This window comes from Lates calcarifer, linkage group LG10, assembly GCF_001640805.2.
Source record: "Lates calcarifer isolate ASB-BC8 linkage group LG10, TLL_Latcal_v3, whole genome shotgun sequence".
Lineage (NCBI taxonomy): Eukaryota > Metazoa > Chordata > Actinopteri > Centropomidae > Lates > Lates calcarifer.
In genome coordinates this window covers 12,925,023-12,949,578 of record NC_066842.1, presented here as the reverse complement: position 1 = coordinate 12,949,578, position 24,556 = coordinate 12,925,023, and the positions used below count along the sequence as shown (strand labels likewise).

The window sequence follows — 24,556 nt, the reverse complement described above, 5'->3', positions numbered from 1 at the left end:
ACAGAGCAACTGTTGCTAGTCTCAAATCCTTCAGACATCCCAGAATACCAAATGTAAAAAGGTATATTTAACTGCAAAATTGATGCTTAATATGTAACAAAAGGGTATTTGCACTGTGAAATCAAGAGAAGCAAAGCATATTATTTTGAATATTTTCTGCAACAATTCTTACTTTTGACAGTGGTGCTTGATAGGATTAGGCAGTGAATGAAATTCCTTTACAGTTTATGATTATTGGATAGATTATGAGATGACAAATGAATCTAAATATGAAAAATGATGAAAGACATACATCGAAAAAACAAGAACAACACAGATGAGACAACTGTTGCACAACAACTATCTAGTAACTGAACTTTCCTTCAAACTAAAAGACATTTACAAAAATGCTTTGAACTGTGCAGAGAACACAAAGAACATTTCAGAACAGGGATACCAGAAACTTGGAAATGTCTGACATTTTAAGGCAAATATTAGCTTAATTCTGCCATTTTAAGCCATCATTAAGACAACAGTTGTGAGTATAGCTACACTGATGCAAATTTCCAGAGATAACTGATCACTATTCCCTACTTCAGGCCACAGCTAATTAAGCTGAAATGAAATTACAGGTTGTGTTTATTTAGATGTACCTGCTGTGGTACAAATAATTCCAAAAAGTCTAAAATAAACTAAAGTGGTTTGAACCACAGTGAGTGACTGACCCACAGTGCCATCCTCTACACACTTAACACATGCTGCTGAAAACAGTCCAAGTTTTTTAAAGGCATCTCTGTCACATTCAGCAGAATAACATTAATGTAATATAACACTCGCTGAAGTGAATTACTGTTATTCAACTAAATCCCATTTTAAACATTATCAAGACTTGGAGCAAAGCAATTATAGTAAATCAGAATTTGTGGACTAGGTTGATTGCCAACATAAATACCCTGTAAGCTTTTACAACTGCATGTAAAGTCATGTTTCACAGAGCAACATGTAATCATTCATCTGCAGTGTAAATACAGCGTGATTACTGTATGTACTGTATGTCAGTAAACCTGTAACCAGATGACTTAAGAGATGTGTGAGTTGATAATGTTTTTCATTACATAGTGAAAAGGCAGTTTGTAGTACTGTAGGCTACATGTGGATGAAATTGACACTATCTTAAAACCAGCGTTACTGAACTGTGAGGAGTGGTTTAATCGAATTCCAGTATTTCATAGAAATGAAACAGGACATTGGCAGAAAGCTACGTGATGATCAGTGCCCAGAGAAACTGGTCCTAACCACAGATTCTGAGTGAAAGCATTCTGTGATCATTTTAGTGATAAAATGAGATGAACCCTTGTATGGTCTTAGTACTGCAGAAATACAGATTTTGTATGGATGAAACATTTTGCCTTCATGAAGTGAAATTTGAATTAAATCAGTTAGTCAGCTTGGATGTGGTCTGAGGAGAGATACACTATTTATGGCATGACCATATTACCGTCAATACGTAATCTTTGTAAATAATGTGTCAGTATTTGACTTTCTATCAACAAACAGCAAATAAACTAATTCCTCTGTATGTTAAATATAAAGACTTTAGTAGCATTTGTTTTCCCCTAAGATTGATTGTACCATCAATTTAATACTTTTTTTTAAATAAATCAACGCTTTTTTAGTTCTGACAAGATAAAGGATAAAATAAAAATGCAATTAGGCAGGAAGGATCACATCTGTTTTGTATTTGAGGAAAATGGATTTGGCTTTCACTGTGTCATCTGACCATTTTACAGCAGAACAAAATCCACCCATTACAGTGATAATCATAGATGAAAACCATAGTGTTAAAGAGCAATGTCTGATCACGAGTCGTTGGTCTTGGCCCACTTTTGAAAAAAAAAGAACCTTGCTCCTCGATTCCATTAATAGGGAGGAGTAAAGTGAAAAGTGTCTCAGCAACTCCAGGACCCCAGCTGGGCAGTCTTTGGGTCCATTAGGAGTCTTTTGGTCCAGTAATATCACACCCTGCTGAGGGTAGAGGCCAGTTACTAGGAGAGTTCCTGTGCTCGGTCGTAATCTGTGATCAGGCCTTTTATATGCGACAGCTTCTGATGGAGGTACTCGCATCGCTTCTTCTCTTCCCGATACCCTGGAAACTTCTAAAAATAGAAAAGGGAAGCCAGTGAGCTTTCAGTAACACACATTAAAATCCAAAAGGATGAGCCTCATGCAAGAACGTTTTTATGTCATAAACTTCTCTTTGTTTCAAATTGGATTCAATAAACCCTCTTAACTGTACAAACATGTTTATAAATAGCTTTTTTTTTCAACCCTCTGAGTGTTGGTGGTGTAGCTGCTCATTTGGTCATTAGCATAGCATTAGCAGAATCCTCACATTGCTACAGTATACAAGGCAATTTTTTCTGCTCCATTTGTAGTCAGATTTTAAAAAAAAGTGACAAAAACATAATAAATTTTGTTGTCAGTAGGCTAGTGATATAAGGGGATTATGCAATAGTACTACAGCTGTTAAAGCTATGTCGGAAATTAAGCAGGAATGGACTTAAATGACGTTAGCTGCCAAACCTTTTGCCAAAGGAAAGTGGTCAAGGAGGTGATCCAGAGGACATGACATATTAGATTATCATAGATTTGGTTGCAGGTGATGTTAAACTGTCACATGTTTTGTGTCCAGGATGTCCCTGGACAGTGGCATGCATAAAAAAACCTTGACTGAGGCATAATTTTCTGAGCAACTTGACTGTTTATACTGTTGTGCCAAAACAGTCATGCCAATAAAATCCAATAAGAAAGTCAGTGAACTGGTAAACTATGCTGTACATCACACTTGATAAGCTCAAAAGAATATTAGCATTACACAACCTTTTATTTTGTTTTTCAATAACACATTTAATTTCCAAATTCATTAGATTAGAGCATTGGAATTATCAGGTCAAACATTTTTTTTGGCAGACTATCTGTACCTGACTCATATGTCAGACCTGAATCACTCGAGAGAAAAACAGGTAAATATGATCCGTTATCTCAAATTCCTTACATGTGCCACTTAAGAATGAATACTTTCATAAGACTTGTTCTTGCGTGAGGCCCAGTGCATAGTGCTTTAGGTGTGAAATGAGATACAATTTAAATTGTTCTTACTTTCTTATACTTTCGGTACTTTTGTAGTATTTGGTCCTCCATAAGCTGAAAAGGTTACAAAAGAAAAGGTGTTAGGGTGCCACATATCAGATCTGTTTTCTAGAAATAGAGCAACAGGTTTCTGGTCCAGGCAGTACCTTATACTCTTGTGTTCCCGGGGAGAGAGTGTTGATCTTTGAGCCCAACTGAACAAACATCTCTGTGATGGCCCCAATCCGGTCATGAAGAGCTCTGTATTCATCGTACTCGGCACAGAAGTCGTCTTTATACTGTTGACGCTGCTCCAGTGCTTTTATGGTGCTGTATTTTCTGACAAGAGAAAACACAAGCTGTTATTTAAAAGCAGTAGTGATCTTTAGAAGCCAAGTTGACCTCCCCAGTTCTTCCAGTAGATGGCACTACAGGGTGGTGGAGTGAAAGGCCTGACACGTCACTGATCTAACAGCATGATGTGTCGACCAGATGTATAAATGTAAGACATAAGATCATTTGTTTTCAAAGTGATTTTCAGTGATGCTTTGTGACAGCTCGTTTAGACGTGTTTTTATTCCCCTCTATTTATGTGAATGCTTTGAAGCTGAACCTAACCCTTTAGGGACAAGTTGATTTCTTTTCTCAACAACAGTGGGTTGGACTGTGAAATTTAAACTCGTCACTGATAGATGATACCAACAACCAACAACTTATGTGGACCCACTGATGTTGTGACAATCATTTCATTCCTGTATCATAAATCCCTTCTGAATCTGGGGATATAACATTTGCATGGTCAGGGACGTGATATGTATTTAATCTTACATTAAATAGTCTGGCAGTTCCTCTGCTGAGGTTCGATTGACAGGTGTTTTCTCTCCCTCATGGTCTGTAGATAGGAAAAACACACGCACAGACGTTGGAAAAAAGGTTAAAGCAATCAGCCAATGCAAATGCGATATGCCATCATATCAAGGCCGATGGAATCATTTATCACTGTCTCCGATAAGAGATCTGATCCAAGGCAAGCAGTGACGTCAGCAGCCAAGAGTAGGAGGCAATGCTGCCTGCTGACTCGCTCGACCGTAGGTCACCCAGCTGTTCCACAGTCAATCATCAACAGACTAGGGCTGGGAGTGAGGATGGGAGGGTGGAGAAACTGTTATAGTTCTCATTCACTGCACTCTAAAATGAAAATGAATTGGGCTTCCAGCAGCAACTATAACTCAACCCTGAGGATTTTTTTTCCTTTTTGCTGAAAGAAAGCTGATAATCCTCATAGCCCCAACAGATAATGTAAAACAGATTCATGACAACACAAAACTTTTAAGGGAGGACAGTTTTATAGTTTTAATTCCATTTACCTTTGAGATTTTCTTGGTTCTGCTTCAGGTCTGGACTGGTCTCTATCCAGTCGGCTTTTAAGCGCTCTCGTTCCTTGTCTTTGTGCTTTTTGGACCTCTTCTTTTTATGTTGGCTGTTGGTGAACTGTTGGTCAGTGCAAATGGAGGTGTTAGAGTGTGGGAGCTTAGGGCTGGGAGCAGTAGGAGTGGGCTCTGTCCTCTCCAGTTTGGGAATAGCAGACGACCCGCTGAGTTTGTGCGGTGAGTACAGACCATTTGGGCTCCCCTGGAGATGATTGTTGGTTTTGTCAACCTCTATTTTGATGTGCACATTAGAGTTTCCGTGACCAGAGGAGCTATGAGCCCCATTGGTGCCGTAGTCTCCATGAGAAGGCGAATGCAGAGGCAAACACTGGTCTAATGGTCTTTGTTTTTTGGGGGTTTGACAGCTGGATGGGTCAGAGGGCAATGGGCGTTTCTAGAGGAAATACAAAAAACAGTGATTGATTAGACTTGATCAACTTACATGAGATTTGCAAAAAGTGCCTGTAGCATATGCATAAGCATTTTTTACTCTAAAGCAATATTAATCATTTTGGGAAACATGCTTATTTCTTGCAGAGACACAAGAGTGTCATAAATATTCGCATCTCACTCTCAGCAAAAAGGTCAGAGCTTTAATTCAAGTCAAAGCTGCATTTAGTCTTGAGCAACTAAATTTAATTTAACAGCAAATATATAATTCCTGTAATGTCTATCTGCAAAAAAATTAAAATACCTTATCTATTCTTGGTCTTATTAGAAAGAGGAGGTAGGGGAAAATGGAATTGATTCAAGGTGAATAATTACCACAGAGAGATTCTTGGCAGGACTGAGTTGCGAAGGAGAGTCCCCAGGAGTTTTGTGGAATGAATGGTTGGACTGGGGACTCTTCAACTGGCTACTGTGGAGTGACTGAAGTTTCCTGAAGAAAGATTTAGAACACAGTACCTTCAGTTGGACATGAACTGTGAGGTAAATGGCCTGTAAAGCTAAACAGGAAAAGGCTGTATGTAGGTCATAAAGCTTGCTTTGGCAGATTTATGAACAAGTGGATGAGCAATTATCTTTAATTTTGACACAGGTTCCAGAGATAAGACGTAGATGGCAGCTTTTCCGCAGAAGAAATAATCATTGACATTACAAAACCGTCAGTCTTATTTGATTTGATCAGAGCTTTTTGCATGTTTCAGTGGTTTGTTTTGTTTTATGTCTCTGGTGATACAATCTACAGGAGGCAACCACAAAGACTGAACACAGTCCAGTGAGCAGAACAATAGCAGCAGATTTAACCTTTGTAGGCCCAAACCCTCTTCTCTGTTAATCTGCTTCCTACAGCTCCTTCCTCAAACAGACGCCACTACAAAAAGACACTCCCCCACCCCCAGTGGATTCATGCAACCCTCTTAATCATTTGGTCAGTGTGAGCTGAGTTCACAACCATTAAACATTAACATCAGACAGTAAATTACAGTAACAGGGAAGCCTCAACAAGAAGGTCTTACTCCAACAAATGAAAAAAACTACGGGAAAGAAATCTGGAGTTTACTGTATTTGCAAGCTATCACAGTTTTATCACACTTGGCAAAGAATTTCATGACTACAAATGTAAGCTTTTTACACTTAGCAGGGGTGGTGAACAGAAGAGTTGTGCAATCAGCCAACAGGACTTGAACTTTTTCCAAAACACTAGTGAAGCACATGGCCTGCATGTTTACTGGCAGACAGAGGAAACGTATGCAGGGGAGGAAGCTCACCCTGAAAAGCTCAGCCTTGCTACTCTGAACCCTCCATGCTAATGCCGTTTGGCAACATGTTGCAGGGAATATTTTCCCCTGCTTTGATGTGTCCATTAAGAGATTCATCAGTGCAGAGAAGTAGTCATTTAGAAGCTCCTCTTTCAGCATGATCACAGAAGACTTCTACATTAATTCAGTGGCTGCTCTGTATTAACGCCAACACTGTCACAACGCATCCATCCCTTAGTCTTTCACTGTATTATCTGCCCAAAAGGATCTGTAAGCGTCTACAAGAAATTTAAAGCGATAGTTTTACAATTTGGCAAATATGCTCAAATATGCTCTTTTCATCTAACTCTTGGCAAGAGTTAGATGAAAAGACGAATACCTTTCTCATTTCTGTATTTAAAATATAGGATTATGGCCAGGAAGTGATTATCTTAGCTTAGTGCAAGGACTGGAAACTGGAGAATCAGCTAAGACTAGCTCTGCCCAAAGGTAACAAAATCACGTACCAGCACAGCTGAAGCTCATGTTTTAACTTCCTGAAGCAACTTCTTATTACTTTCAGAAATTGCCTGGAAGAGAATCCCTCATAAAACAACAGTGTCATTTTTGCACTGTAGTTTTTGTTCAGACTAAACCAATGAGATGTAATGTGTTAATTAGTGAAATTTAGAGGTGCTGGTTGATTTGGTGGATTTTGTTACCTTTGGACACAGCCAGGCTACAGTAGAGTCTATTTCCAAGACTATTAATGGAACAAATTATTTTGTTTAGTATTATGACTAACTTAATGCCCACCTGATCAGGAGCCTATGGATGAGTTGCTTTTCTTCTTCTAGGTATCCAGGCCAGTCTCGCTGGACGTGTCTGTAGAGCTCATCCTTCAGAGAGTAGCTGTGGTCTTTAGGGTTCAGTTTACCAACCTGAAACAACAGCTCACAATGTTCATAAATCAACAGAAAGAGGACAGAATACAAAAGCAGAATACAAGAGTCCAGCTGAGGTCGTAAAAGCACCAAACTGTGTTAACCTGCGACAACGTAACTCCACCTTATATCTAAATAAAACAAAACCTGTTGCATATTGTTTCCCAGTAAACAGTTTAACCCTCCCATTACACAAACTAATCCTGCTGATAAAAAACTCCCCAAACCAACCACTTTCAATTCTGAAAGTACCCAGATCCTCTCCTGTCAAAATGCAGTCTTCTCTTCCAAAGATAATTAAAGCACAGCCCTAATTACAGCTACCAGCAGCAGCACAGTCTCCACTTGATGATTGCAGTGGGACACTAAAACATTGTGAACACAGGAAATATGCCTGAAATAAACTTAGTGACTTCATCTTTGTAGGGAAGGGTTTTACAGTTGTACAGCAGTTTCCTTGTCCTGATTTCAAGTGATGCTAAAAGCAGCTAAATTTGCATTTATCACACTTGTATTTTCTTTTACTTGTTGCAGCTCAGGGTATTTTATCATTTGTTTATTTTAGTGTGTTTACATAGCAATGTGCCAGATGTCTCACCTCATCTAGTACTGAGGTCAGGTCAGTCTTGTCCTTTGGACTGGCTCGCTCCCTCTCCAACCACAGTAGCAGCTCAGGTTTCCTGTAGGGCTTTAAGGCCAGGAGATGAATGATGCGATCTCTTAAGGGCCGGTGTGCTACAGGGCTGGGGACCAGGCTCCTCTTGTTGCTGGGGGAGTGCTTGTTGCTGCTTTCTGAGCCTGATACCAGACCCTGCTTCCTCTGGACCTTCACGCACTTACCTGAGATCAAAACAAAGGGACACACAGCTGAGTTACAACATGACTCTTGTGGAAGATAAGGGCAAGTTTCCCTGGTCAGTGATACTGAATCAAAAAGTTATCACGGCAGTAATCTAAAGCTGTTTTTGAATGGCCCTACAGTCGCTATCCTACACAAAACTAAAGAAGAGAAAAGAGATTACAACTGATCTGATAACAGGATTCACATATGTTGACAGTATCCTGTAATAGCACAGCTGGCATGTCATTCCTAATCCAGTCCTCAGGCCAGTTATACAAATCAAAGGCAGGCCTACACATGAGAGATGCTCTAATATTTTTTTTTATCCTCATTATATCTCTCTATTGTCATGCAATCTGCTTTATGCAGCCACAACAGATGCAGTATGTGCAGCAGCTGAATCTGAAAAAGTAGTTTACACACATGTAGTGAATACCTTGAACATGGTACTGTGCTTATATACAGAGGCTGTGGTGCTGCAAGTGGAACACAGTGAAAGGGGTTGACAGTGGGGTTAGCCTACTGCTGAGCAAACAGAAGAGCATGGAAACTAAAGCGACTAACACAGAGAGGCCCTTTCTTCCTGTTGCAGTACTAATTCAGTTGGAACTAGGGCAGGCAGTACTTATAGATATCTGCAGACTGTAATCTCATTAAAACTTTAAGCCATACTTTGGAGGTTGCTATAGGTCGAAGACTGACAGTACTTTCACAGAGACAGCATGGTAGACTTTACATATGTGGCCAGGACATTTTACAGTACAGTAATACTGTTGAAACTGAAGATTCTTCCACTTTCTAAAAATAACTTTAGATTTCAGCCTTAGCAATATACAGCATTCCTTGTAAGATTTGAAAGGAGTCTCTTTAAATCTGCTGTGCAAAATGCAACAGTCTTGCAGGAGCATGTTTCAATGCCGGCCTTGAACCCAGTCATAAAGATTTGTACTGAAAGCAACCTGTACTGCCACATTTCAAACAAGCAGCAACTGGAGCCACTGTATGACAGTAATAAATTAAAGCAGCCTGAAGGAAGTCTAAGGCCCAGAGCAGCTTTTGTGGAATGATACTTCCCATGATGTCTCATTTAAGATAACTGACATGCTTTACAGTAAAGTGAATGATTTATGTGCAATGACCCAACACCAAAAATAGCAACTGTCTGCAATAATGTATCAATTTTATAGAGGAAACTAATTAGAAGCATTAAATCGCTTCATAAATCAATTGGATTTATTTTCAAAAGCAAGTTGTGCAACATCAGGTGAGCACCAATTGTCACTGCCCCCTTTTCACTGGATGCAACTGAACTTTAAATCATAAGCTATAATTTAAATTGTGGACATTTTTCTTCTCTGCAACCTGTAATTGTGAGTTGATATATAGACATTTTTTTACTGATGACTATAGCATTACTGTGCCATAAAAAGACAGCCACCACAATAACTGCGTGCTTTTTACTGTATATGGCACATAGTGTGTTCCATTACCCATTTATTTCAATGGAAGGAAAGGACAGCTGGACAGCTTGACAGCTTGAAAACAACAGTCAGGTAAAATGGGATATCTGTCATTTTCTGCATGTTTTGAACCAGGATCTCTCATGTATTTGACAACATTTATTAGATGCATACGCGTGCCAGATATATTAAATGTACTTTGTAAAAGCCTCTCAGAGACTATTTCTGCAGCAAAGCATGGCATGTAATGACTAGAAACAGGTTCCAACAGCTGGCTTCTACAGCAATTACCCTAAACATTATGTTGTAGAATTGGGATACACAGCATGTTTCCATTCTTAGAATATAATCTCCACAAGCATGTAAACTCATGGGACCTCTAAATGTCATAAAGCCTCATGGATAGATCATTTATAAAGACACAGCATGGTCAATTTAATCGACAGTTATTTAAAACCAGTGCTAGCAAGGCAATGGCAGTGAATAAAGAAAATTAATTGCAAGAATGAGATCTTGCATGTAAGGCCCATATTACTCCAGGTTAAGTGCAGCCTCTTCTTTAGATGGAATTTAGAAATATTTTATCAAATGAAAATGAATTAAATTCCAGTCAGTGTGATTACATTTTAGGCAAAACTTCATCAGTGTGAGACTTGTTAGAGCATTCTTCTGGCAAACTCAATCACATTAATGGTGCTGGCAGGCAAGATGGCACCGTGCCTGAACAATCTGGTCAAAATGAAAGGAAAATTACAAGAAAAAGAGGCATCCCTCTCGCATGAATAATTGCAACGCAGCACTTTGATCAATTATGTGATAACTTCCACGCCATATGGCAATTATCAACAGGATGACTTGGTGAGAGGCAATGGTTTAGAGGCTTTCTGGGTACGTGAAAATTCTCTGTTTATCTGTCCTTGATCCCTACGTGTGTGAAGGCTGCCACGTAAAACTGAGGTTTGAAGATACAGTAGAGTGTAGTTACAGCCATTAGGCGAATGCTTACTTGGCCCCGGCTTGATCTCAATCGCTGAGCGGCTCCAGATGTCCTTCTCTACCTGCGACATGCGCTCCCTGGTTGTCTGGTAGGAATCGTCTGTGGCACAAACTGTGATCTTGTCCTGAATGCTGCCCTGGCCCTCCAGGTGATCCCTGCCCTCCCTGTGCAGTGGACAGGAGGAGAAGAGAGAAGACTTAAGAGTTTAATATTTCAAATTCTCTGGCTCGGCTCAATTAACTGGCCTTTTGTCAAGCCCAAACATTAGAGATTCCTGCTGTTGCACAATGATGTGTGGTGTTGTCTCACACACACACATACACACGACTGGTTCTGTGACTTGTGTAGGCAAGCAAATTCTTGTCCTGTTTCATAAAGTTTCATTCTTGACAACAAGTGTGCGGGTATAAAGGCTAAAAGACGCTAGTAGAAATAAAGCAGCTGTAATGTAACCCTGTAACTGACCCTTTGACCCTGCATAGCCACAAACACTACCTCTCTGTTCTCAGTTATTACTGCTCACACCTCTGAGGTCAGCCATTGCGTTACAGCCTTTGGGTGTTATTGTAGTCTTGTTTGAATATAGCCTGACAGTGAGACTGTCGGTTGTTGTAGTGTTGAAGAGAGAGGCCACTGTTTGGTTCAGCCTTGTGGTCACAGTCTCACACCAAATTTACTACAAATTCCATTTGTGGTCGACTGTGGAAAGACTTATGTGAGCTGCTTACCCTGAGACATACTGGTGAATGCAGTCGAAGCTGGACTGAGGTTTGTCTTTGCTGTCGCTGGATAGGTAGAAGGAGAAGACTCTGAATCCATCAGGAGATTCAGGGGTTGGCGCTGGGATCTTTATGTACTGTCAAATGAAGACACAGAGAGCACAAAATGATAAGGACCATTGTTTAGAAGTATGAGATCCTTAGAATAAAGAGTAAAAAATAATAAACAGTAAGCCAATTCTCCACTTTTGTTTACAAAACTCATGTCATGTTAATTTTTAACCTTCAAAAGTTTTACAGTGTAGTTACATGCTTGAGTATATCTGCTAGCATTGCCAGTTTGAGTGGTGTGTTATGTAAGAAGCATGTTTTATCTCTCCTAGATGTAACTAGATCTGATTCTATGTGGAAAACACTGGATACAATTAATTTATTTGAAACTGATGAGAGCGATGTTGACTTGACTGGTTTTTGTTTTTTCACGCAATAAATGTGACCTAAATAATCTCCCACTTGGGCCAATCACAGGGGCTACATGGGACCTCCCAGGTCAGGGATGATGACCTGTAGCCAGTCATGGGAGGAGCCTGTCTGAAAGGCAAAACATCAACAATAGTATAGCGGACAGCTTTTTCACTCGGGCTATAACCTCCCCTGTCACAGACTGTCCACGTCTCCCTAGCAACAAACAAGCCAGCAGGGTGAAGTCTATCTCTGTTAGAGACCTGTTACATAAAACGACCCAAAAACCTACTTCCACTAAAAGGACAGTTCAACATAGAAAGTCATTAACCAACAGGTAATATGTCCTTTAAAACACAATTGGTAGTGGCTCTCTTCTTCACTGCCTGCAGCTGTGTTCCAGCCTGAAAATGGACAGTTTACTTTTGTTGATAGAATGTCCTAGATTCAGCTGAACCTCGATTATTATCCCCCATCCTTAACAAGCATGAATATGTGCTTACTGATGAGTAAATACTCAATGTAAGATTGCTGCAACAGCTCAAATCTTTTGTCCTCTTTTTGTAGCAGACCTTTTGGTATCACTTCAGGCCAAAGCAAACAGGCATTTTTTAACTGCAGGTCTGAAGAAAAACAAACGCCAGTCAGATGGACTTGAAGCTGCCTCTTTAGTTATCAGTCGTAAGTGATTGATTATAAGCTGACTGGCTGAGAGCGCAGTGCCCCCGGCAGATGTGGCAGGCAGGACTATAGCTGTCACAAATGCCCAGTCATGCAGCAAAGCCATAAGCAGTTTTTTTTTTTTTTTTTTGCAGCACAGAGCCAATGAACAACTCCTCTCCTCGACACCCCTCCTCCCCTTCTAAAACCAAACGCATGCCATTCACCCTACCCCCATCAGCCTCCAGCTTTCCTTCATGTGCACAAGCCCACCCATGTCAACACAAAACGCAAAGCCCCACAAGGCCACAGACACTTGACACACACAGCTGACCATTAATTCTGCCCTATTTATGTCTGACCGGGCACAATAAGTGGTAAAGCAGAGTCCTGCATATGTCTGCTTTGGGTTTTCTGCTAATTAGGAACGATCAACCAAAAAAGCATCAAAGTGAGCAGGGACGAGAGGCGAGCCATGTCCTTAGGACCTATTACTTTAACGGAGTAAAGTAGTAGCCGCTTTGACCAAAATTACAAGCAACAAGTCACTAAAATGGGGTTACTGATGTAGAGAAAGGCATGCAGAAAAACTGCATTTGAATTTGTTTTTATAATGAGAGTCTTGCTAAACAAAAGGTAGCTTGCAATCAGATGAGAGTGCACATTTACACATTTAGCATTGCAATAGTGCCACCATGTCTCCTCTTTCAGTCAATGGCAGCAGTATGAGCCCCCTCCAGCCATGCATTATTATTGCCTGTCACCTCGATCCATGGCACCATGCACACTTCACATTCAGATTCTAATCAATGTCACTCAGGTCAGACTGTTCAGAGGTTGCCCCCGTTTTATTCACAGCTTCCTTCTCAAGCTTCATAACCATATGTCATTTAACCCATTAATTCCCAGTTCCTGAGCCACTCTAACCACAGGATCACATAGCCCTAAAGTACTGCACAAAAACAGCTCAAAACTTTGAAGATTAATACCACTCTCATATGTGTATGATAGTTATGAAACTTTAGCCAGTTGGCTAAACTTAGCACAAAGACTGTAGGGAAAAGCTAGCCTGACTAGCCTCTGTCTGAAGCTAACAAAATCCTCTGGAGGTCACTATTTAGATCTCATTTGTTTAATCCATACAAAACTCAAGATGTCCCAAATTACTATCTGTCTCTTAGTAAAGAATTTATGTAAACATCCCCACAACAAGGTTTGACCTGTGGTAAAAATGTTGTGCTGTTGATGCTGTGTAAAAATATAAATAGTTTGAGAATCTCCTCTTACTCTCCTATAGAGTCTCCAGTTGACTGTACCAATGCTCTGTATTTTTATCACTTAAGGAAATATCCATGATCATGTTACTCAGTCAGCCGGTGACATTTTTGCATCATACCAAGAACAGGAAGAACCAACTCAACAACTTTGCCATACTTTGAACAACCCAGAAGGTTACAGATAACAGCTGTAAACAGTGACTAATCATCACACCCAATTTATACAAAGTGGCCTGTTTCATCATCATCTTCCCACCAGGCCTGATGAAATTAACTCTGACTCTTGATGTGTTTAGTCAGTGACACAACTTGTGCCAACAGGTTTGTGATCCTGAAGCTTCTGTCAGTCAAGTAGTAGGTGTAGATTTACATAGAGACGCTGAGTCATAGACATCTCCGTATGGATCTTTGGCCTGATCCCCCTGAGGCGGTGTGTGTGTGTGTGTGTGTGTGTGTGTGTGAGAGAAAGAGAGAGAGAGAGTTACCAGTTTGTCTTTTTTAGACTGAGGAAACCACACACTCACACAGGTCAAATGCAGGGAGTGAGGTCAAATCTCCTGAATTACACCATTGCTGACGGTTTAGGCCGTATGTCACCAGAAAAAAGCTTTTATCAGTCAAACTCCATGGAATATGTTATATGCGATTATCAATGAACAAACACAAACAGAAAAAAATGTGAGTCAAGTGGTAAATGAGTCACAAAAAGTACACACAGGGCAGTTTTTTTTTAAGCTCTCAAATTGACCAACAGAGTTCAGGCACGGCAAGTTTAAACACAGATGGTGATCATACTCTGCGTATGAAATGAGACTAACCTTATGATGAATGAGCTAAATGCTGCTAATGAACACCCAAAAACTTCAGTTCTTCTCATTTAGAAAAACATGTCAGTGTAATTATTTAAAAAGCAAAGAAATTTGTGTTTTCAGTTGTATTTAAAGTAGTATGAGTTATTAATAATGATTATAACTATTAAACAGGGTTTATTTGTCCAGCTCTGAATGAGGGGAAGAATTCATTAAATTGCTTATGCTCCATAGTATTCTAATTATGATTGTGTGAGTCATTTAATCTGATGATTAATCAGAGAAAAGCTTAATGGGGTATTATTATTATCAGAGTGTACTATTAACATGTGTCAATTTAATGAAATTGAGCAGCTTCATAAACACACAGCAATGAGAGATGTGTGCGTTAATGCTTCTCATTATCACAATGAATAAAGCTGTTGGACAGTTACAGTCAGAGCAACCAAATGGCATCAGAGCAGCAATCCTTAGCACCTTGTCAGTGCAGCCCCCCCATGGAGCGTACAGGCTGATACAATAACTGCCTCTGTGGCCTTGGCCTGGCCACATCTGCTACTCCAGGCCCCTGTGTGTTTGGAGATGTCAAATACTTTCAAACTGTTGTAAGGTGTGAACTGGACTGGAACAGAAAATCTTGGCAGGGGGGCTTTGCATTTCGAGCAAGGACAAAAGGCACTATCGGTGATGTCCTTGTAAAACTTCATCCTTAACTCCCAGAGCATGTTTAAACTGCTCATCTTTGATGAGGTTAAACAGAGTTCCTAACCCTGCTATTTGGTGAGGAAGGAAAAATAGCTCAGCTTTTCTAAAGAAATCTTTTTCCTCCAGTCCAGTGTGCTTTTTGCAGGCCAAACATCTGCTGGGAAAGATGAGACGATAGTTTCTCTCTCTGTCTTTCTCTCTGTGCTCTGCAGACGAAAGCGAGAAGGCAAGGTTCCCAGCTCTGGTATTTGGCATGGCAGCACTGAGATGGGAGCAGGCGCCTGGATATGTGATTTACTCTGAAGTCTTTGCCTCCTGCCCCTGTCTGTACTGACACTAGTTACCATTGTCTTCTCATCTGAGCCTACTCAGCCATAGCTGCTCTGTGAGCTGCCCGTCTTTTGTTCTAGCTTCTTCCCCCACAAAGCTGAGTGCAATGGCCTGTCGGCCTGCCTGGATTATTCATGAACAGCAGGGACGTGTGGCTGTGTGTTGTTGGGGGGTAAAGAGAGGGATTGGGGGTTTGGGTGTGTGTGTGTATGGAGGGGAGGGGGGTTGGCGGTGGCTCCCAGTAGAGCCAGTGCATGAGGGATGGGCTTAAATAGTCTTCCTTTAGGAATGTGCAAATCAGTAGAGAAGAGGGGGTAGGATCCTGACTAGAGCAAGTGTATTTGTTCCTGATTCACCATTTAAGTAGGTAGATGCATTATTGCAAATTTGAGCTCATGCATCATATACTGGACTCTACAAGTTGAGGCTTTTGCCTAACAGTAGAAAACATTCAGCTGTCAGCTGTGTTTTATTGTCAGATGCAGTCATGCAAATACAGTGATGTTGACAAACATTGTCTCAGAGAAAGGCAGGGGTCACATTAATTTTTCCCATTCACTGTCCTCAAGGTTTGTGCAGTGTGATTTACAACTCTACTGTGACTCATTTGTTAAAAACAAAGCATGTGACATCACCTCTAACAGTTTAAATCAAGCTTTCAGTGGGTCTGGATGGATGTGGTGGTTCCTGTGCTTGAGGATCTTTTCACTGAGGGGGGTTGGTAGAGACAGGAAAAGCAAAAGAAGGGGGGGTGGGGGGACTGACGGGAGTTAGTGTGGGGATATGGGGATGGGCAACTGTCGAGCATCCCCCCAAGGTGCTGCCTGTTATGCCAAGCAGAATCAGTCTTTTTCCAAGAAGCTGGGCCTAATCTGTCAACCTTAACAAACACTCCTTCTTCCCACCCCTGACACCCCCACCCCTCTTTACTGTAGGTGCCTTCCTCTTCACACTCAGAGGGATGGAGACAACACTAAAAAGCCTACAATTATAGGTTGTTTTCCATCATCATGTTATGTATACTAAAACAAATTTGAAAGAAAATCAGTTAGACACGCTCAGACTGTGTTTTTCTTTAAACATATTCCCCTCTAGGCCGTGCCTAATTTGCATTAAATGGTGACAGTGTTGGGAAGTTAGGAAATTCCCTTTACGTGCTGGTTATTAGACCTCAGATGCACTGCACTGACACCAGCAATGTGTTTCCCTTGTTGATTCCCATTGCTGTTTCACTGGAGCAACCCCACAAGCCACTTGGAGCTCTGTACTCTACTCCCATTACTGGACTTTTCTCTCCACGCAAGCAGGCAGTCTATAATCCTTTAACAATTCGCAGATTGTGCGTTGGAAAGTACGTCCAAACCTGATTAACTTGCAGGGAAACTTGGAGAAAGAGGGGAAAATCCAAAACATGTTCATGAGATGTGATGTGTAAAATCAGGTTGCGTGGGCTGGGAAGAGGTAAGCCAAATAACACAATGAACCTGCTTCAGCTGTCAAACACATTCAACATACAGGTGTAACAGAGGACAGGGATCATTGCCTAGGAGTTTTTACATGTGTAACAGTATCCCTGTTGTTTATGAAATACATGATGAGTAAATTCAATTTAAAACTTCCAAACTTTCAAAATTGCCGTGTCATTATCTAGGAACGTTACTCCTGATGCCTTGGACTCATTATAGAAGAAACACAGAGGCAACTATTCTAAAAATCAAGTGAAAATAGTTGTTTTTATCCAGTGTGTATCTTCTACCACCAAACCAATAAGGATTACATAAGCCTGTTAAGTCTCCCTGTGTTTAGGTTAAACAATAGCTCTCTGGTGTTGGTTTCAAACTCTTGGGTTTTAATTTTCAAGACTCCTCTCACTACTGTACACAGAAACACTGCCGGTGTTTACTTGCAGTGTTTGTCTTGCTCATATCCTGTTGTGCTGCATTTTTAAATCCTAGAAGGGAAAAAAAAAGTTTGCGATAAGACTCCTTAGAAGCCAGTGCCAGCACTGTATGTAATATTTCTTTATCGTCGACTTTCTATCTTTACAATACCAAATGACTTCTTGGATTAATTAATAATCAACCGTTTTGCACAGTATGATTTTTAAGACTCATTTAAATGCCAACTTCCTTGTAATCATCTAAACCTTTAAAGATGTTAATGATGCCTGATTTTACATCTTTAGTTTGTGAAATGAGGCTTAGTTCTCTTAAAAGATTTATAGGATTTTGTAGAGAATGTGCAAATATTACAAAGTTTATACAACCAAACAGTTTTTAAATGTGCATATCCCCTCAGTCTTTTTTCTTAGCAGCCTGTGTTGTTACTGTGAGTTTTTCTCACTATTTCCAGTTTCCCAGGGTGGCGGTTACATCTTTAGTCCTAATGGTTCCAGATTAGCTCGGAATGTAAATAAACAAGACAACTAACCATAACAAGAACACACAGTTCTGCATGTGTTTCACTGTATTTCTAATCCTGGCAAATCCATGTTTTTTTATACACTTAACATAGTGCCACCTTCGGTCATATCACCTGCCCAGTTTGTGCCATTGCCATGTGCCATCTTTTACAGCACATGAAATACTCTTACACACTGCCACAGTCACCGTGGCATCCTTCAAGATCCTTTGTTTGAATCTAAAGAACACAATAATGACAGAGGAGCTAACTAAAGAGAAGTCTTTAACTGTAGGATCTCATGAGGCTTGTCCCTAAAATATACTGTATGATCTAACAATCCTAAGGCCAAGTGCCTCTGCATAAACACAGTGGGCCTCAGACGGGGAGAGAACACACAGACTTTTGCCTCGCTTAACACATCTGGATGAATAGAGCGGCGTGTGCCCTTTCAGAAACACGTGGGACAACTCTCCCTCTCACTGCTATGCCACTGGGAGAGGACAGCTCTCAAACCACATTCCTGTTATTGTTATTCTAATTAGCTTCCAGAAAAAAAAGGAGAAAAAAAAATGATGTGTGCATGCACGCATACACACACGCACAGTCCAAAAGCTTATTTGCAGAGTGAGTGGGAGCCGAAGCACAGTGGTGTGGTGGCGGTGAGGGAGTTGGGGGGGCAGTGAGGTAGAGTCAGAGCAGCCATGAGTAAGATAGAGGCCCTGATGTCTCCTAAGGATTCAGCCGAGGCATGGGGTGAAATGGCACAATAATCAAGAGGGCAGGCGGGAGGGAGCCCAGGGGAAGCTCAGCCTTCACACACAGTCGTCATGAGAGTATCTTTTAAGAGCACCTCTATATGTTCCCCACTCCCCCATCCCAACACCGCTGCCTTTACGCGACAGCTGCGCACATAAAAACAGACAGAGCCATAAACAAAAACAATTACACCGGCAACGGCAATTCAATATTTATGAACTGAGGAGGAAATGAAACTGATGTCACACCTGACACAGCACAGCATTCAGTATTCAAATGTAATGTCCATGTTTACTATGACAATATTACACCCATAAAATTCACATTCAGTGGAACAAAAAAAATGTAACTACTCAATGGTATGCCACAATTTTGCAGCGCAATAGGTGAAATTCAGTGTTCACCAACCACAGACGTTCAAAGTGGAACAATCCACAAACAGAAGAATGTGAAGTATGTGCTTTTAAATAGCAAGGAGTATTTTAGTTAAGTGGATAAAACATTTTACCCAATCAGTACATGCCCTACAGCATGGATCTAATAAATAACAACAAACACAAGGTTCATTTCTTACTAAATGGATATAGATCATGCCAACAAGCAGGCGGCGTTGCCAGCGCCAAAGGAAAATAAGCACTAGGATGTGAAATTCCAGGCCATGGGAACCCAGACCAGCTCTGAATATATTCCTTAATCCCTGCTGATGATTTCAAAGTAATCCAGAATCTGATTTCTTTTTAGCTTTGAACCTTTGCAAAATGTGAAAAGAGTATCTCTCCACTTCTCCTATTTCTTAATAGTTGCATCACCATCTCCTTTTTTTTTTTTTTTTTTTTTACATTTTCTTTCACTGCTCCAGATGGTAGTTATTGATCAAACCCATCTCAGTTCCCTTTCTTCCAGTATCACCCAGTCTTAAGTTTGTCTTTTACCCTGTTTAGATCAGTGAGCTAGATTCAAAAGCATAATTTCTTTAATGTAATTTGTCATTTTCGCAGCTGCCTTGAATGCCAGTTTCAGAGGAATCTGAGTGCTTGTGTCGTTCCTTGCATGATTACAAGCTTGGCAGACCGTTTACAATGGTAGGGCTAAATGCTGCAGGGTCAGAGAGAAAGGCTGCCGAAAAAACCTCAGCGTGCTATTTCTTGATAGGAGCCCTGGCCCCTGATACTGCTGAGCTCTGGAGTGATGCCAGGACAGTGATATGAAGAATTCCTCTGGTTTTTGTGGCCCTGGAAGTGCCCCTTTTACAGGAAATGTGACATGAGCCAGTGAGAACAAAGATCAGAAAGAAACAGTTGTAGCTTCTGGGATCAGGCTCTACAGCTGGCAACTGTCAGTGGACACAAACCTCCTCACTTACTTCATATGACCTCTTGACCCTCATGCTGCTTTTGGGGAGGGGATGAGCTCCAGCGAGCACTTGTACAGCAAATAAAAAATAGGGGGAATACCTACAGCTGAGATGCTGTAAACCTCCAACCTGGAAACACAGATACTGGTTATCCTCTCAGTCTGCTGTATGCCAGACTGCCATGTTCACCAACATCCTCCCCCCACTAACGGCTTAATCTGGCCTCCCCCACCACCAATGGTTGCAGCTACCTCATTAATGCCCAATCGTCCAGCTCGGGGACTATTGTCAGAGGGGGAGGGAGCCCATGCTCGAATTCCGCAAAGCAATTTGAATATGTAATGCGCCAGCCAAGATATAATCACCAAATCCCATTCAGTGATTAAAGCACACTTAAATTGCACTCACTTAACATTACTTCACAGAAAGACTCTTATAAGCAGGTTAATCTGTGTTTCATTTCACAGATTTTTCATTACATGTTTACATAGATTATTTCTGTTTTGGACATATTTTGCACATTTTCTTGGAGGAAAATTTCACAGCTCCTTTATCAGTCCCGTATTTCAAATCTTTCATGTCTGCACAGAGACAACAGGCATGGAGACACGGGGGGCTCCCTGGGGTTTGCCAATTCCCCTACCTCCTCCCCCTCCTCGAACAAAGCTTCCCCAGTTGCGAGCCTGACCCAGTAACCTGGCTAGCAGCCTGGGGGTATAGCGTACCCTGTCTAAGGGCTTCCAGGGCCCGTGTGAGCACACAGGGCTGGCGTTTGTGTACAGTCACTTTCGTCAATGCAATCGGCTCTTGCGGGGATTAGAACAGCTCCTTTTAGATGGGGGTTGATTGTGGGGTAAATGTGTAGTAGCCTAGCAGGAAGAGCCAGGGAGGGTGTAATAGTGGTCAGGCTAATCTGGCTGGACACAGGCATCTTTCTTCACAGGAATGCCCTGTTTGCTTTCAGTGCCAAGTGTTTTTGTAGACTATGTACCTTGTCTCTGTATACAGTCCAGGATATTTGGCTCAACGTAGTTTAACCCAGAAAAGTAATGACACCTGTCCCTCGGTATCTGGGCTGTGGTACATTAATAGTTAGACATGCTCTCCACGTGGATCACTGTAGCTCTCAGTTTTGATACTCTAAGAAATAAAAGAACTAAAATCATCCCGACATTTGCAAAAGTATTGAGTTGACCTCTTCCTGGATGCATGCAAGTGCATATTGGACGCTCAAGAATCAAATAAGATGTGCAGAGGAACTGTCACAAGTGTGCTCCACATCAAATCAGAACTAATTAGAGCATTCAATTTCAGAGGCATTTGGGAGAGTATGCAAAACATCTTACCCCCTGGCTCCCCTTGAAGCAAATCGCTGGCTGATTTGATAGTGACGCCTGAGGAGAGAGAGAGAGACAGAAAGTGGTCAATGATTCAGAAATTGTGTTCACATTTAATCTAATGGACAGCTTATACATTATGAGTGAAAATATATTGCCATTGTTCCACTTCCAGCTTCCAGGATTTCTCTAGACAGCAGACAGGCTTGATGAGACAAAGCTTGATCAACTTTTCTCATTAGATGCTAAAACGCCATAATAGCCACTTCCCATCAGGCTTTGCCCTGATAAATTACTGTCATATTTCTATATCGTTAAGTCTATAGTTCAAGGGTTTATGGCCCTAATCTGCATAGGAATGTGCGCGATTAATCGATCTGTGCTCATGTCAGTCAGTTTGCTGAAAATGTTTGTGTGTGTGAGTTTCAGCTTGTTTCTAAATGACTAAATGAATAATGGCTAAAACAGATCCCAGAGGAACAACAAAGCTCCTTCTGAAACCAATTATTTTTCTTTAAAAGGATACTTTTTATAACCTCCCGGTGCTGTGGTTTGTAAAAACTGTACTTCTCTCCAAGACCACAGTGTACGTGGCTTAAGCTCACAATCAGTTCTGCTTTTCCCCATAGTGATAAAGAAATATTAAAATCATAAAAAGTGTTTGCCTTTAAGGCAATATGATACATTGTTAATAGGTGGAGACTATTATCTATGAAGTACAACTGTGCCAGTGATTGACAGCGCCCTTAATTCATTATTAATGGTTTTGGGAAATGTCTTCCCTATCCAGGAGTATCGCTGTGATTTTCTTCATCATCCGTTAGCTTTTAATATTGAATGGAATAATAAATATTAAAGCTCATAATGTTTGTTACATATTACAAACACAGCCATAGGGCAAAATCAAACTTGTTAAAGGTCTGAATTTGGCTTGATCGTTTGCAAGAGTGGGGGAAAAAGCAGCTCATATTTTTTTAACAACACTTACATGAGAGTAATTATTAATATTTTGAAGGATTTACATAAGCTGAAACAATTAGTTGATGAATTTGTACGCATTTCTAATAAGGTTCTCTTGATAAAAGCTTTATAAACTGTAACTAATAGTTTTATAAATGCGACTAAATCATGTACTTATACTTTGTAGATTAGTGATGAGCCATTAAGAAGAATTTCAATTTGGGGGTTACCAGGCTGTGAAAAATCCATTTGACTGGTGTTTATCCTCCTTGACCTGGAACATTTGCAGAAATGATGACTTATTAGAAAGTAAGAAATCCATGAGTGTTACCCAACGGATTTACTATGTTTCATTATGTATTATCACGAAATACAAAAAGTAAACACCAACCAAAGGTTTTTTTTTGTTTGTTTGTTTTTTTTTTTTTTTAACAACCTAGCAACCCTAGCGACTATATATGGATTTTAGACTGTTGGCTAGACAAAAGGAGACATCTGAAGACATCAGCTTTGGCTTTGGGAAAATGTGACTGTTTCTAAAGCTTCTAAAATGAGAATCTTTGTAGAGTTTTTTAAAAGTCTTCATCAATAGTAGAAACTGATCATCTTTGAGGTCTCTGAAATTGGGATTGAGGAATCTTTAAATATTTATTTCTTTAAATCTTTTATGGACCAAATTGGTTGATAGAAAATAGTTGGCATATAAATTGATAGTTGCGGCTCTAACATGATATAAAGGCTACACAGTTTTATGCCCGAGTCCTTATTAAAAGTTTCACAAACTTCTCTCATTACCAACAACACAGGCATGAAAGTCATAAATAAATCATATATAATAACAGAAACTCTTTCAGGTTGAGGCTCCTGAGGACAAAATCTTCCACACCACAGTGGGAGTCCAGCGGTCGAAAACAGTATTTTCTGGGGTGGTCTTTGACTTGGAAAACTTCTGCAGTAACCTCTGCTGCCTGCCTCCCTGCCCGCCTGGTTTTGGCTTGGAGGAAGCTGTCAGGCTGTGTGAGCTCTGGAGTTTACTCTGCTTCACAGACCAATGAGCTCCGGAGCTGGGCGGGCTTCCAGGCGTGTAAAGGGCAAAAAACAATAATACACAAGAGCCGAGCAACAACTTTGTTGAGTCCATTGCAGACTATACAGCTGAACCACCGACTCCCCACATCCAGGTTTAGTTATTTTATCGTCCGGGACACGCACATACCCTTATTTGTTTTGACGGCTCAGAGGGGGAAAAAAAATCAACAAAATGAGCCTCCTCCGGCCGTCAGAACTGTGGCACTAACTGACTTATCAAGCGTTGCTCTGGGAAAGATCATTTGGATAGACTAAATTATCTCGGTCTAATCTAATGGACCATAAAAGCAATAAAACAGTCTCCCGATTCAGAGAAGTCAAATAATTTGCTTGATAGCTTGTTCATTAATTTATTCCCGAGAGCAAAACGAGCAGAAACAAACTGAATTTTTTTAAACATTTAATGACTGACAATCATCTGTGTATCTGTGAAATCTAAATAATGAATTTCAGATGTATGTATAGAAAAACAGAGAAAACAGTAGGCTTTTAAAGCTCAGGGCATGATCACAAACCTCTGTCATATGGGAACTTTAATACCTTTTGGTTTTTCGGGAAATTACGCGTATGGTAAACAAGCAGACATGCACAATTTAAAATAGCCTGGGCTTCTCCCTTTTCTATTCAAGACAAATTTGACTCCGGGCTTAAAGGAGAATTCAATAAAATCCCTGCGTTCATCAAGGTCTATTGAATTGCCTGTTATGATCACAATAAATCAAGCTTAGCCTGTCTTCTACTGTAACAGAGCCAGAATAAACCAGCACAGCCTGCATTTATCAGCCACCAGCGCTTTTGTCGATGAGATTTGAGCAGTCCACAGTCTGAAAAAGTATTTAAACTTTACTTTTTTCTCTAAGAGGAAGAACAAGCCACTTTTTTCAGCAGGGATTCTACAGTCCTCTGAGTTGCAAGGCGATTAAGAGAAAAAGAAAATATAGATGAAAAAAAAAAACACAAAACACACACACACACACGAGCTCCAAAGTTGAAGCCGATCGTGTTTCCTTACCTTCAGGTTCTGGTAGGCTTCCAAGGTCCGGATGGCAGTGTCAGTGAGTTTTACGTGATAAAGAGTTTGATTCGGGGTGTTTTTGTTGATTTTGCCACAGGAGAGCCCATACCGATGCTCCTGTCTCAGCGCTGCCATTTCTACAACTGAAGACTATTGGTGACATTCAGCCTGAAACGTCACGGAGGAGAGAGCGTGCGGGGCGGGGCTAACACACACAC

General features: G+C 40.7%; 2 protein-coding genes across 2 annotated transcripts in view; one reads left to right on the top strand and one right to left on the bottom strand.

Annotated features, from left to right (window-relative positions):
- Window positions 1–24,556, top strand: part of fkbp16 (FKBP prolyl isomerase 16) — a 60,550-nt gene that overhangs the window by 5,686 nt on the left and 30,308 nt on the right. The gene's annotated exons all lie outside the window — the stretch shown is intronic.
- LOC108875342 (RNA polymerase II elongation factor ELL) lies at window positions 122–24,519 on the bottom strand. Its single transcript, XM_018664188.2, has 12 exons — window positions 24,336–24,519; window positions 21,284–21,331; window positions 11,191–11,318; window positions 10,472–10,626; window positions 7,763–8,004; window positions 7,037–7,161; window positions 5,304–5,418; window positions 4,476–4,932; window positions 3,937–4,000; window positions 3,276–3,447; window positions 3,139–3,183; window positions 122–2,135 (listed from the first exon to the last, which is right to left on the bottom strand). Exons 1-12 carry the CDS (start codon window positions 24,471–24,473, stop codon window positions 2,025–2,027), a joined length of 1,800 nt encoding a protein of 599 aa, XP_018519704.1. The 5' UTR covers window positions 24,474–24,519; the 3' UTR covers window positions 122–2,024.